Consider the following 14,739-nt stretch of genomic DNA (forward strand, 5'->3'; position numbering starts at 1 on the left):
TGCCGTCAGAGTGAGCAAGTAAAGAAACAACAAGAAATGTTGAAAAGTAATTTTAACATGGAAGCAGCAAGCGCTGAACTCAACAGCGTCAGCGAGTCGACACTGCCACCTGCTGGAAGAGTACGGGAGGGCAACAAAAGAGGACAATGGTTAAAACGACGTTCTCAGAGACCCCAAAACAGACAAAATGTGGGAAATGTGGCGATTTGAAAGGACACAATCCACAACAATGTCCAGCAAGAGAAGCAGCAGGCAATTTGTGCAAGAAAAGAGGACATTATGCCAAGGTGTGCCGCACGAAAATGGTGCATGAAATGAATGTCACAGAAGAGAGTGATAATTTATTTTTAGAGGCACTTAGCAATGGCCGAAATGATGACCCATGGATTGTAACAATATCAATGGGTGGCACAGACACAAAATTTAAAATGGACACTGGCGCCGATGTCACGGCGATACCAGCAAAACTCTACAACGAACAGTTGGCAAAGCTGGAGCACGTCAGCAGAGTTGTGCGTGGGCCAGGAAATGTACCTTTAACGGTGGAAGGAAAATTCAACACTAAACTCCACAAAAATGGCAAGGAAACAATGCAAGACATTTATGTCGTGAAAGAACTAGGATTCCCACTATTGGGACGGCCAGCACTAAATGCACTGAAGTTAGTAGCTAGGCTTGATACAGTGACTCTCGACTCAAAAGCTAGAGTAAAACAACAGTTTCCCAACCTGTTCAATGGATTAGGGAAATTGGAAGGAGAATACAACATTGTGTTGAAACCCAATGCAGTGCCATTCTCAATCTCTACGCCAAGACGTGTTGCGCTGCCACTACTTCCAAAGGTGAAGGAGGAGTTGGCGAGAATGGAGTCACAAGGCGTCATCAGTAAGGTGGAGGAACCAACCGAATGGTGTGCCGGAATGGTAGTGGCGCCCAAGCCCAACGGAAAAGTACGGATATGCTCTGACCTCACTGAACTAAATAAATCTGTGCAGAAGGAGCGACATCCACTTCCAGCAGTGGAACAGACACTAGGACAACTTGCCGGAGCCAAAGTGTTTTCCAAATTGGATGCAAATTCTGGATTTTGGCAAGTACCGCTGTCGAAAGGCTCGTCTCTGTTGACAACATTCATTACGCCTTTCGGGAGATTCTGTTATAACAGATTGTGCTTTGGAATATCGTCCGCACCTGAGCACTTCCAGAAGAGAATGTCACAAATTCTAGATGGATTGGATGGTGTTTTGTGCCAGATGGATGACGTGCTTACCCGAGGAGCTACGCAGGAGGAGCATGACAGGCGACTTCATGCAGCACTAACACGGCTGCAGGATGCAGGCGTCACACTCAATGACAAATGTGAGTTTTCCAAGTCAACAATAAAATTTCTGGGGCAGATTGTGGGAGCCTCAGGAGTGAGTGCTGATCCAGACAAGGTGAAAGCGGTGTCCACCATGCGGGAGCTGAGAAACATCACTGAAACCAGAAGCTTAATCGGCATGGTTAATCACCTGGGGAAATTCCTACCACATTTAGCAGACAAAACAAAGCCATTGAGAGATCTACTCAAGAAGACTAACATGTGGACATGGGGATTGCAGCAACAAAAAGCTTTTGAAGAAATCAAAAAAGAACTTACGACACCACCAATACTTGCATTGTACAACCCGAACGCAGAGACAGTGGTATCGGCTGATGCCTCCTCATATGGGTTAGGAGCAGTGCTTCTGCAGAGACAGGATGGAAAAGTAAGACCGGTTGCGTAAGCGTCACGCGCCCTTACTACTACAGAGCAGCGCTATGCGCAAATTGAAAAAGAGGCGTTGGCCACATCATGGGCATGTGAACACTTTGCGGAGTTTCTCATTGGCTCTACTTTCCACGTGGAAACGGATCATAAACCATTGGTCCCACTCCTGGGTTCACGACACCTAGACGATCTTCCACCACGCATACAGCGGCTGAGGATGCGGCTCATGCGGTTTTCATATGACATTTCGCACGTACCAGGCAAAAGTATTGCAACCGCGGATGTGTTGTCAAGATCACCGATGAACAGCTCAGAAGATCAGCTAAAGGAGGAGGAAATTGACTTGTATGTGCACACTGTCATGGCTAGTTTGCCAGCAACTGACAGCCGAATTGCAGACATCAAGAAACATCAAGACAACGATGTCGTGAGTAGTCAAGTAAAAAAATATTGTGCTGAAGGGTGTCCAGAAAGGTTCACGGCGCCATCTATCGTTCAGCCATACTTGCCATTCTCAGGAGAGTTCAGTGTGCAAGACGGATTGTTGTTGAAAGGCACTCGGATTGTGATTCCAGAAGCTCTCCGCTTCGACATCATGAGTAGGTTGCACGACGGACATCTGGGAATACAAAAATGCAGGGAGAGGGCGAAACAGTCAGTGTGGTGGCCGGGATTGAGCAAACAAATACAACATGACATAGAGAAGTGTGATGTTTGTGCTCGAGAAAGAGTGGTCAATAAAGAGACATTGATTCCAACCGAGTTCCCAGAGAGGCCTTGGTCGAAGGTGGGAACAGATCTATTCCAAAAAGGGAGTAAAGTATATTTACTCATTGTCGACTACTTCTCCAGATTTTTTTAAGTTGCTCCACTGAAATCTACAACATCTGAAGCAGTAGTGGAGCATTGTAAGTCCATATTCGCGCGACATGGAATACCACAGGAAATGCGCACGAATAATGGGCCACAATTTGCATCAGACAGTTTCAAAAAGTTTTCACGGGACTAGTGTTTCGAACATGCGACGTCTAGTCCAAAGTTTCCACAAAGCAACGGGGAAGCAGAAAGAGCTGTCAGAACTGTGAAGAGTCTGCTAAACAAATCCAGTGACCCATATTTAGCTCTAATGGCATACAGAGCGACTCCATTGGCAAATGGATACAGTCCAGCTGAGTTGCTGATGGGGAGAAGAATAAGAACGCAACTTCCAACTATCCCTTCACAACTGGACCCAAGATGGGCAGACATGGAGACATTGAGAAACACCGAGCAAAGTTCTCGACAGAAACAGCAGAGACATTTCAACACTCGACACAGAGCACATGATCTGCCGCGTCTGCATCCAGGTGACCATGTCTGGGTGAAGGACATGAACGAAAGAGGGACAATAGTTTCCATAGCAGACACACCCAGATCATACCATGTCGAGATGCAAGGAGGTATCCTGCGGAGAAACAGAGTACATCTTTCTACACCATCGACTGAAATCATCCAATCAGAGACTGAGGGCGGGCACAACAGTGTAGTTGATGAACCGACCAGAGCACACAGCACGTTGGTTGATGCGAGTCAGCGAAGCCAAGGAAACGAGAGACGCTACCCTACCAGGGAAAGACGACCTCCAAGCGGATTGAAGGACATTACTCAGTAGTTAGTCATATATTTCACAGTTGAAACTGATAATGGTTCAGTAGTTGAAAGGAGTGTGTATTACGGAAGATATAGTAACAGTTATAATATTCTCAACACTTTCATGAAAAGTTTGGTTATTATAGTGACGTTGAAAATAAAAGGATTCCTACTCAGAAAGGAGGATGTAGTATTAGGTGAACTACGGTAGTAGGAACCTTTGATTAGCGCGGTATTCCTGAGGGGTGAGTAAACGAGGGGGGACCCTTTTGACTGTTCAATCATACTACCGGTCTGGTTCTTCAACGTCCATCCATCCATCCATCCATTTTCTGAACCGCTTAGTCCCCACGGGGGTCGCGGGCGTGCTGGAGCCTATCCCAGCCGTCATCGGGCAGTAGGCGGGGGACACCCTGAACCGGTTGCCAGCCAATCGCAGGGCACACAGAGACAAACAACCATTCGCACTCGCACTCACACCTAGGGACAATTTGGAGTGATCAATCGGCCTACCAAGCATGTTTTTGGGATGTGGGAGGAAACCGGAGTGCCCGGAGAAAACCCACGCGGGCTCGGGGAGAACATGCAAACTCCGCACAGGGAGGGCCGGAGGTGGAATCGAACCCGCACCCTCCTAACTGTGAGGCGGACGTGCTACCCAGTGCGCCACCGAGCCGCCGGTTCTTCAACGTATTACTATTAATTATAAATTAATAGATAACCCAACAAGAATTCCGACTTTAAAGTCAGAATTCTGAGAATAAAGTCAGAATTCTGAGTTTAAAGTCAGAAATTGGGAATTCTGACTTTAAAGTCGTAATTCTGACTTTATTCTCAGAATAGTCAGAATTCCGACTTTAAAGTCAGAATTCTGAGAATAAAGTCAGAATTCTGAGTTTAAAGTCAGAATTCTGAGAATAAAGTCAGAATTCTGAGTTTAAAGTCAGAAATTGGGAATTCTGACTTTAAAGTCAGAATTCTGAGAATAAAGTCAGAATTCTGAGAAAAAAAGTCAGAATCCTGTCACCCCTCGTTTTTTTTTTTTCTTCACTGGCCCTAATCATCTTCCGTAGATTTCACTTATTGCGGATGGCTTTTGGAAACAATTATCCGCGATAAACGAGGGATTACTGTATATGCATTTATTAGTCACTAATACACTGAGTACAGTGTCAGCATTTTTTCTCTTCAAAAACTTCTCCATCACTGTCACTATCGACTCGTCTCGCTATCAGGAATGACAACGTCGCTGTCAATGCTACCTGCATGGGCATCCCATATACTTGCCGCTGCATCCCTGCGTCACCAATTTTCTCGTCTGCAAGCACAAGGCAAATCGCTACCTGCTGCTGCAACCTTCTGATATGGAAGGGTACTACATGATTACTCTGCCGGGCGCTACACCGCACAGGCACACAAATTGGAGAATTTCCAACGGCACCCCTGACAATATTTTGCGGCATACCAGTGTGCCGCGGCACCCCGGTTGAAAAACACTGTATTAGTGGATGAGGCCCACGATTGGGCATGGATATTAGCACATCAGCATGTCACATTGTTCCAGAGTAAAACACTATTGCGTAACATTAACACAAATGCAAGCATGTTAATACAGATAGTGGCTAGCACAGGGGTGGGCAAACATTTTGACTTGCGGGCCGAATTGGGTTCTAAATTTTGACCGGGGGGCCGAACCAGGAGCAGATGGATGTAGTGTTTGTGTGAAGTAATATAAATGACATGTAAAGGTCATTGCATAAAAGGTTTTTACTTTTAGTAGATACTAAAGCATGGATATTAAAAAAATTTTTTTGAAAACAACATTAACAGCATTAAAAAAAATATTTCACCAAAAAACTACTATTAGTGATTATTATTAAATACGACACTGTTATGATGAATAACATTTTCCATCACTTCAGCGCCTGCAGGTCAGATTTATGAAATATGTTTATCTAATGAGGCGAAATCACATCAAACGGCAAACATTCTGACCAAATACATCATCTTGAAGAATCAGTGAAAGAATACATCTAAATAAAGTAATAAAGAAATCAATAGTATTGTTGGTTTCGCTTTTTTTGCCAGTGCATCATAGTCTGGAGTAAAATTTGTTGTGGTAATTCTTAGGATAGAGCCGAGGTGTCGGTCCGTTAACCTAGATCTGTGACGGGCTTTGTTGACGTTCATGTGGCTGAACGTCTTCTCACACACGTAGGTCGAGCCAAATTGTCCACTCTTTTTTAACATTCGGCACTGTGTCCACCTTTCTTTTCTTCGGGCCACTCATTTTAATGGAAGGATTCCAGGGGAAGGTTTGTGGTTGGCATTAGCGTAAAACTGTATCTGAAAGCTCAGCGCGAGAATTACGAGAATACTGACGTCACAGCCTACGCTCGAAATTCGGCACTGATAGATTAAATTGAGCGCGGAGTGCGCCGCGTCCGTACTACTGAGTACGCACACGCACGTGTGAGTGTGCACGGAGCTTTCTGACACGGCTCCCGGGAGTAAATGCGCGGGCGGGCGCTTTCCCATCTACTGGGGAAACAGAGTAATTGCAGGGAAAATTACCCCCCCAAAAATTAATAATACATTTTATTCAGGTTTGGCGGGCCGGATCAAACGGCCCCGTGGGCCGGATGTGGCCCGCGGGCCGTAGTTTGCCCATATCTGGGCTAGCATATATCGTACATATATTATGTTATCATGTTCGCTTGTCTCGTTGTCGTTTCTGGGTATAATCAATTATGTCACGTTGTTTAAAGCAGAAGAAGTTTATTGGTCGGCCTCCAGTTGGAAAAGCAGGAATCCGCTAAAGACGCTAAAGCTGCGCATGTCGTCGTATAGTCTGTAGCTGGCGGGTAGGCTGAGACGTACGCGGTCTCCTGCCTCCAGAGGGATTAGCACGCCGTTGGTGGCCGACGCATAGCCGCCGTGGTCGTTGAGGTCCAGGCTGGAGACGATGGGCTGCCGGTTGCAGTACAGGGTGACGCCCATGTAGCCTTTCAGGAAGTCCGCCGCCGTGAAACTGAACACGTAAATGCCATCCACGGGCGCCGTGAACACACCTAGGCAAAATGGCCGACCAATCTTTGGTCACATCATTGTCATTGCCATCGTGTCATCATCACCATCAACCTCATCATCATCATCTTAAGGACGGTGAATTATCAAAGCTCACCCGAGGTCTCGTCGTAAGCGCGTCCGATATTGGTAAAAACCTTGGAGAAGATCAAAGTGGTCTCCTGGTCAAAGGGTCCCACGGATCCCGAGTCTGTCAGCGCGGCGGCAAAGGCCACCTTGGTCTCACCTGCCAACGATCATCAATGCTGTTAGAGTGCTGCTCACTCGAATTTATTTGCTAAAACCACATGGGAGGCAGTGTGCCCTTTTGACACTTGCAAGTGGAGAACGCGTTCGTCACTGTGCATACGGCGATGTTCGAACGAAGTCTGACTTTGGATTCTTGTAAGAAAGTATTTATTGAGAGAAAACAGGGTTGGGGGTGGGAGGTTTGGTGAACCCCTGGCCTCTGGTCAAATCAGAATATGGGGTGTTTTACGACGTTGGGGGAAACAGAACAACTTTGATTGCTTCCTCTGCAGCTGGTCAATCAAGCAGAGGATGCAACCACTTTATTTTACTGCGCTGTGAGAGCAGGAGAAGTTTGGTTAATCATTATAGTCTACATTCCAACATAATCGTACGATCAAAATAATCTATCAACCCTAACAAATGCCATTGATAATGACATCATCGCCATGCACAATCAACCAAGCAAACAACTCTACAACCTGATGTCTGTGTGCCATGCTGTTCCAAAACGTGCAAGCGTGACATCAAATCTGTGGGGACGTCATCAACATGAGAAACACAAGTAAACACACAAACATTAACACACTGTGCCTGTGTGACCTTCAGTTGTCTCCTTCAAGTTGTTTATCTTCTGCCCGTTCATGTTTAACCTTCTCAGCAACACTGACAGAACAAAATGAATGACATCAGAATATGTGAGTGCAATTATTAAGATGACTGTCGTATGAAAAGAAAATAAGTGACCTAAGATCAATATGAGGGTTACCTTCAGTATTGTTGATGTTGTGTGTCAGTTGAAACTCCACGTTAGAAAGGTGCGTTGCCCAAGCTGAAGAACATTAGAACAGCAACGATCATAATGACCTGCCATGCAAGTTTCTCACATTGACATACACACCTGTGCACTCAGTCTTGAGTTCTTCAAGAATTTTTTCACTGATGTTCAGTCGGACCTCCACGGCTACACCCGCGATGTCAAGGACGCAACATGGCGAGATGACAGCATGAGAACGAAATGAGATGACATAATATGAAATGACATGAAAGCCACATTACCTGCAGTGTTTTGGATGCTGTCAGTCAATCGCGATTCCATGTTGGAAACTCGTGTTGTCTGAGCTGAATGATGTGACAACAGTAGTGATGAGAATGATGATGCATGCAAATTCGCATGCTTTCATCACCTGTATTCTTCATCCACAGATCCCCCACTTCAGCTTCTGTGAGTTTCAGTCTTTCCGTGACCGTCAACAACTCGCCTTACGTCAATTAAACACTTAAGTTACACTTATGCAGATACCAACCCCCACACACACACACCTCTGCTTTCGGTCTTGAGTTGTTCCTGAAATTTGTCACTGACATTCAGTCGCCTATCCAATGCTGCACACGCAAAATCAACAACAAAATAGTCAAACAGTAACGTGAGAACAAAAGTGTTGACATAAAAACATGATAGTGACAACACATTAGCGCACCCGCACGCACGCACGCACGCACGCACGCACGCACGCACACACACACACACACACACACACACATACCTACACGCACACACACTCACACACACCTACACACACACACACCTGTGCATTCAGTCTTGAGTTCTTCCAAAAGTCTCTCACTGACGTTGAGTCGAACCTCCAACGCTACACACAAAATGTCAACATAAGAACAACATGGGTGATATGAGAACAGAATAACAACTTGAGTGACATTTAACTTTATGTGCGGTCCCACAGGGGACCAAACTTTTACCAGTACTCTTTTTAATTATTATATGAAGACTATGACTAACCTGAGCTGAGAACCTTCAGCTTCTCCACATGAGCTTCAGCCATCTTCACGTTGCCTTCTAGAGCTTCAAGTGGCACGTGGCATCCAATCAGCTATTAGCTTGTATATTAGCATGCTAACATGCAAATAGTGTGTTAGTATACCTGCAGTGTTGTTGCAGCCGTTACCCAGTTGCGCTTCCATGTTGGAAAGTTGACCTGATTTGACTGAAAAATGAATGTCAACATAGAGACCCTGACCAGAACCGCTTGCAGTATCTTGGATTTCTAGTCTCCAGACTTGAGGCCTCTAGACTCAAGACCTTCAGAGTACAGGCCACTGAGTCAAAGGTTGTAAGCCTTGTAGACTGTCCTAACAGTTGACTGGGGTTCTCTTTCTAGGACCTTTATGAACCTTACCTGATATTTCAGTCCACAGGTCTTCCACATGATTTTTCACCACATTCATTTGCACCTCCAACCCTGCAGACCAGAGCCATCTCAGTGACACACGCACGCACACACGCACGCATACACGCACACATGCACGCACACACACACGCACACACACACACATGCGCGCTTCTTCTTTGAGATGATCAGTCACCATGCCAGGCCTCCATTTTGTATCTTTAAACATTTGTGCTTATCAGCCAGTAGCAATGGAATCAAACAAACCACTAGAAGAGGATTGGTAATAGATCATGCCACATGCGACTCGGTGAAATCCGTGAGTGTGTGTTGCAGCATGTGAAAGAGATTGAGTTTCATAAGGAGATCTGCTGGTTAATACGCTGTGTTTATCTCCACACACACACACAGACACACACACAGTTCTCGACAACATTTGACACCAGTTTATAGGCTTCTTTTATCTTTGCCTACTTTTCCCATCACTCTTTTCCCCCCTTTTCATCTGTTCCAATCACACCGTACCCTCCTCCACACACACACACACACACACGCACACACACACGCACACACGCACACACGCACGCGCATACACACACACACACACGCGCGTGCACCCGTACACAGGGTGATTGTGTGCTTACTTTCTCTTTGTGTCTCTGTGTCATTCAGCGTGTTCACTACGGCAGCTGAAAGCAAACAACGCGTGAAACCAGACTTTTGACCCCAGACAAACAAGCCCTCTAGACTAGAGCATTGAGACCCCCAGAATCTAGCCTTCAAACTACAGACTTGCAGAGTCAAAACCTCTTGACCCCTCGCCAAGTCAAGGCCTACAGACTTAATACCACCACAGTTTCAACTTCTAGTCCATTCCCTCAGAATCTAAAATTCCACAGTCTGGGCCTCCGAGTCTAAACTTCCAGAAGACAAGAACTGTGGAGTCCAGATCTCCAGGCCAAACCTGCAAAGGACCTCCAAAGCATAGTTACCTCTAATGTCCTGTAGGTGTTGTTCACCCGTCATTATTTTGCCCTCGAGGTGCAGTAGTCGAGCATGGAAAGCGCTCATGTTTTGGTGTATATTCGATGAATCTGAAAAACAGCAAGTTAATGCCATCATGAAGACCTCAGACCTTAGTAGGGAGTAGTAAGTAGGGAAGTAAATAGGCCTACATGGTCCAGGTGGCCTTGTGGTTTATTTTGGTTTTCTTAGTGTGAGTAGACTCACATTGCGCAACTGTACTCAAATTGTCATGGTAAGCTTGTGTAATGTGGGACAAGTCACAGGTGTCAAATTCTGCTCACACCTGATTGTAATGATCCCCTCATCAGTAAACTCTGCAGGAGCCTGATAACAATCGTGATCATTTGAATCAGGTGTGTTGGAGGAGGAGAAACATCTAAAATGGTTTGACACCTGTGTTTCAAGTGGACATTGGAGCAATCCAAGCAGACTAACATGGTCTTTACAGAACATAGTCAGCAAGACTATAAGAGACTGATGTCAAAGCTTGTCAAACTAGAATCAGGAGTCTAACCGGTTTCCACACGGGACTTTATCTTCTGCCATTGGCCGTCTTTTTCTGAAGTTAAGGCCGATGTGTGACCCTGGCTGGAGTTCTGATGGACTTGGACTTCAGCGTCCGCCACTGGAAAGAAGAAAAAAAAAATTGAGCCTAAGGTTCTACTCAACCAGCGACAGGGAACAGGAACCAGGAAGGGATGTTCACCTGAGCTCGTCTTCCTCAGATTTTCCACCAGGCAAAGTCGAGACGCCAGAACTGTAAGGACACCGGAAATTGATGTCATGTGATTTGTGAGGCTAGCTCTAATTGGCTGCCTTGATAGCTGAACTTCTAAAACCTAACCTGAGCTCTTCCTTTTGAGCTGGTCTAAGGCGCTCTCGCTGGCCCTAAGCCTCATCCTCAGGAAGGGAAGATCGTCCGCCAGGGCTAGGCAACATTTGTCATGGTTTGCAACCAGTCAGTGGACGTCATTGTCGTGGTTAGACACCAGTTGTCGGATGTTGGTCAGACGAAGGATTTGACTCACCTGTTGTCTTCCTCTTCAAGTCCTCCACAGAACCTTCACTGGCATTCACTCTGGAGTGCAGCCTTGACACTTCCTCTGAGAACCACACAATCAAACATTTGTTGCCGTCAATTGTCTCACCTGGACCGCGAGATGGTGCAAGAGAGGCAAGCAATACAAAGACAGATGGACACTGGTCCATATGAATGAGAACCCCCGCATTGGGCCTCTTACTAGCTGTTGCTGGCTGCTAAAGGAGTTGTTCATATCAGTGACAACCGGAACCCTCTATAGAAACTGCGTGGGCACTCAAGGATTCAGGACTTCCTGAGAGCCCCTATTCACTGGCTTGTTTTTTGAGGAGTGGTGTTTGGAGCAGTGGTCAACATTTCACAAACTTGATGTTTCAGCACTAAAGAACTTAGGAATGTTTGGACACTGAAAAACTTGTGAAGGGGCAGATGCAAGCACATGGTCTGCCATGTGCTAGGTTTAGCCTGTCCCATTTAGATCATCCACGCCACAGGATCTAAATGAGTTTAGAGGTACATGGTCTTGGTGGGCCTGTATGGAATAACAGGACTCACGTGGTCTGAGTGGCTTCACGTGGTCTAAATGTTCACTGGAATGGTCTAAGGCAGGGGTCTCAAACTCCAGTCCTCGGGGGCCGCATTCCTACATGTTTTCCAAGTTTCCCTCGTTAAACACACCTGATTAAATTATCAGGCTCCTGCAGAACGTGAGGATGAACTGATCATTTGAATCAGGTGTGTTTAACGAGGGAAACTTGGAAATCATGTAGGAATGCGGCCCCCGAGGACTGGAGTTTGAGACCCCTGGTCTAAGGGGACTCACCTTGCCTGTGCTCTTCCCTCCTTTTAAGATCAGCATTGATTTCGCTCACCGTCTTCTTGTCTGCCTCCACCTGGACTTGCAGAGAGTCCAAAACCTGTCTCTTCTTCTCTGCCACCTCTTCACTGTCCCTTAGGCGGGTCTCAATAGTCCTTAGGGTGTTGTGCTGATCCACCGAAGCTGCCTGTAGACTGAGGACCAGCATCCGGTCCACATCCATCTGGATGTGCATGGCATCCAGCTGTTGTCTCTGCTTCTCCACCACCTCCTGACCATCCCTCATGCGGCTCTCGGAGGTCCTGAGGGACTGACGTTGCTCCACCACCGCCGCCTGTAGACTGAGCACCAGCTGTCTCAAGCCCAGCAGCTCAGTCCAGATGACGGACAGTTCCGGGGGTACAGTTGAGTCCTGTGTCATGGTCCGTGTCCTGAAGGAGCGGTCCCGCTCCCAGGTGGGAAGCAAACCAAAGACTTCTGACTGGCCAATGAGCAGAAGCAGAACCACAGATGCTGCACAAAACTTCATGGCAACCATTCGGACAGCATCTACATGTCCCACAATGCACCTGTGTCGCGTGAGTGTGCGTCAAAGTGATATTTGTGTGCAGATTAAAGATCATGTGACCCACTAGGCTTCTGCACATACCAAACATATCTGACATGCTAATCTGCTAATCTCCTCGTTTACATTTTATAACTGGTACGGCCGCTAAACTACCACCGTTTCCTATCACTAAGTTACAACTCTCTTGCCGTGAGGTAGGACATCGTGCCCAACTACTGTACTAATACACTACTACAACTAGTTAAAGCGCGATAGTGGGCACACCATTAGTATTTACCATGCTATTACTGCACTGCCTACTAGTATATTACTGTTACATCACACTACCACTAAATTACTGTACTGTACTGTTACTATTTACTCCTACACTATCAATCGAGGGAACTACACTACTGCACTATAGTAGTCAAAAAGTCAAAGTCAAAGTCTGCTTTGTCAATTTCTTCACATGCCAAGACACACAGAGATCGAAATTACGTTCCCACTATCCCACGGTGACAAGACGTAGTTCACAACGTACATACAAGTAAACAACACAAGAAAATAAAACAAGAAGGCACAAACAATGAATAAATAAGAGTGATGAATAAATAATAAACAAATAACACAACAAATAAGTACAGGATGCAACGCACAAGGGGCAAGAGAGTTCAGGATCCTAACAGCCTGGAGAATGAAGCTGTTGGTGAGTCTGGCGGTGCGGGAGCCCCTTCAGGGAGGGGGGTGAAGCACCAATAATCTTACCAGCCGTGTTCACTATGCGCTGCAGGGCCTTCATGTTGTATTCAGTGCAGCTACCACCCCAGACAGCGATACAACTGGAGAGGATGCTCTCAAAGGTGCCACGGTAGAATGTAGTCATGACGGCCGGAGGAGCACTTGCTCGCCTGAGTTTCCGCAGGAAGTACAGGCGGCGCTGAGCTGTCTTCGCCAGTGACGCGGTGTTGGCGGACCAGGAGAGGTCCTCACTGATGTGCACCCCCAGGAATCTGGTGCTGCTCACCCTCTCCACCACAGCACCGTCAATGGTCAGCGGTAGGTGTTGGGTGTGACCCTTCCGGAAGTCAACAACAATTTCCTTGGTTTTGTCGCCAACACGTACCACCTGAGGCCTCTGACAGAGGAAGTTAAAAGGAAATGTGCTTTCGGGAGTTTGCAAACATATTTTAAGGTTGTATTAAACTTATAATCATATTAATATCTAGTATTGGAGTGCTCATGTGGATTGGTGGGTGGCGAAGAATGTGCAGGCAAACTGCATGAACTTGTTTTCGTTGAAGTGTTGTGTATAGGCCCAGACAGGGAGTACCGGACGAGAACACCTCAAGGTCGTTGAGGAACGAGAACAACAGCACGTCTATGTGGCCCGGGCTTCGCGGGAAAATCCAACCACCTGACCTCAGCGATAGCACCGACGCGGGGAGGAGATGGCCATCGACCAATCATCTCACAATATTTTGCATGCTTTAATATTCATATTGTGTTTCTTTAAAACTGGGCAACCCGGAAGAATGTGTCGTCTTTTGGTGGTCACAAAAACGCACGAGTTTTAGTGTGAGGGACCCGGGACCCAGGCCTGTATTAGTGCGCTTTGTCAGGAATAAACAATTGGTAAATTTGGTCTGATTGATCTACTGGTCTTCTCTTTGACAGAACGAACTCGCAAAATTGTTAGGTGCGCCAGTGTGTGGATTAGGACATAGCAATTTATGTGTTAAGTGTTGATCGCAATTTGGAGTCAGATCAATAACTAAAATCCGTAACCTAACAAAGTCCAGTAGCAGAGGTACTGAGGCCCAGCTTGTCGAGTTTGCAGATGAGTCTTTGTGGCACAATGGTGTTTAAGGTAGAACTGAAGTCCACAAACAGCAAACTCACATATAAGTCCCTACTCTCCAGGTGGGAGAGGGCCGAGTGGAGGACAGAGCAGATGGCATCCTCAGAGGACCGTTTGGCTCGGTACGCAGACTGGAAGGGGTTTATAGTGGGGGGGGGGGAATGGATCTGATGTGCTCCATGACAAGCCGCTCAAAGCACTTCATGATGATGGGCGTCAGTGCCACGGGGCGGTAGTCATTGAAGCAGGACGGAGCAGGCTTCTTCGGCACAGGTACGATGGTGGCAGCCTTTAAACACGAAGGGACGATGGCCTGCTGCAGGGAAATGTTAAAGATGTCCGTGAAGTCACCCCGTCAGCTCCCCAGCGCAGTCCTTCAGCGCTCGACCTGGGATGTTGTCAAGGCCTGCCGCCTTACGGGTGTTGATAGCGGCAAGCGCCCTCCTCACGCTGTCGGCAGAGAGGCACAGGGGCTGCTCGTGTGGAGGGGGAGTGGTCTTCAGCGGGCAAGTGCTGTTCTGAGCGTCGAAGCGAGCAAAGAAGATCGTTGAGCAGACGGACATCGCCCT

General features: G+C 46.8%; 1 protein-coding gene and 2 long non-coding RNA genes across 7 annotated transcripts; 2 read left to right on the plus strand and 1 right to left on the minus strand.

Annotated features, from left to right (window-relative positions):
* Window positions 1-795: 795 nt before the first annotated feature.
* On the plus strand, window positions 796-3,940 carry LOC137840932 (uncharacterized). The gene is made up of 2 exons (XR_011088104.1): window positions 796-923; window positions 996-3,940. It is a non-coding gene; the product is annotated as an uncharacterized lncRNA (long non-coding RNA).
* A 749-nt stretch (window positions 3,941-4,689) lies between these two features.
* On the minus strand, window positions 4,690-12,303 carry LOC125980568 (uncharacterized). Of its 4 annotated transcripts, XM_049739885.2 has the most exons (20): window positions 11,772-12,303; window positions 10,938-11,012; window positions 10,754-10,837; window positions 10,616-10,666; window positions 10,424-10,534; window positions 9,876-9,977; window positions 9,528-9,572; window positions 8,893-8,955; window positions 8,638-8,700; window positions 8,496-8,558; window positions 8,284-8,346; window positions 8,018-8,080; window positions 7,882-7,956; window positions 7,754-7,816; window positions 7,596-7,658; window positions 7,464-7,526; window positions 7,298-7,360; window positions 7,177-7,227; window positions 6,564-6,692; window positions 4,690-6,450 (listed from the first exon to the last, which is right to left on the minus strand). In XM_049739885.2, exons 1-20 carry the CDS (start codon window positions 12,301-12,303, stop codon window positions 6,158-6,160), a joined length of 2,115 nt encoding a protein of 704 aa, XP_049595842.2. In that variant the 3' UTR covers window positions 4,690-6,157. The 4 variants fall into 4 exon arrangements, with proteins under 4 accessions (XP_049595842.2, XP_068509094.1, XP_049595843.2 ...); XM_068652993.1 differs by lacking the exon at window positions 9,528-9,572; XM_049739886.2 differs by lacking the exon at window positions 8,018-8,080.
* Window positions 12,304-12,460: 157 nt separating this feature from the next.
* Window positions 12,461-13,954, plus strand: LOC125980586 (uncharacterized). Of its 2 annotated transcripts, XR_007485678.2 has the most exons (3): window positions 12,461-13,018; window positions 13,103-13,368; window positions 13,614-13,954. It is a non-coding gene; the product is annotated as an uncharacterized lncRNA (long non-coding RNA). The 2 variants fall into 2 exon arrangements; XR_011088081.1 differs by having other exon boundaries at window positions 12,461-13,368.
* The last annotated feature ends 785 nt before the right edge of the window (window positions 13,955-14,739 follow it).

Source organism: Syngnathus scovelli, chromosome 14 (genome assembly GCF_024217435.2).
Source record: "Syngnathus scovelli strain Florida chromosome 14, RoL_Ssco_1.2, whole genome shotgun sequence".
NCBI classification, from domain to species: Eukaryota; Metazoa; Chordata; class Actinopteri; order Syngnathiformes; family Syngnathidae; genus Syngnathus; species Syngnathus scovelli.

Excerpts from the sequence above, each read along its gene's own strand:
- LOC125980568 (XM_049739885.2), bottom strand. The coding sequence starts at position 12,303 with ATGGTTGCCATGAAGTTTTGTGCAGCATCTGTGGTTCTGCTTCTGCTC. Across the intron at positions 8,956-9,527 it reads CACAGAGACACAAAGAGAAA|GGTTGGAGGTGCAAATGAAT; the intron begins GTAAGCACACAA and ends TCTGGTCTGCAG. Across the intron at positions 7,527-7,595 it reads ACTCAAGACTGAGTGCACAG|CTTGGGCAACGCACCTTTCT; the intron begins GTGTGTATGTCA and ends AATGTTCTTCAG.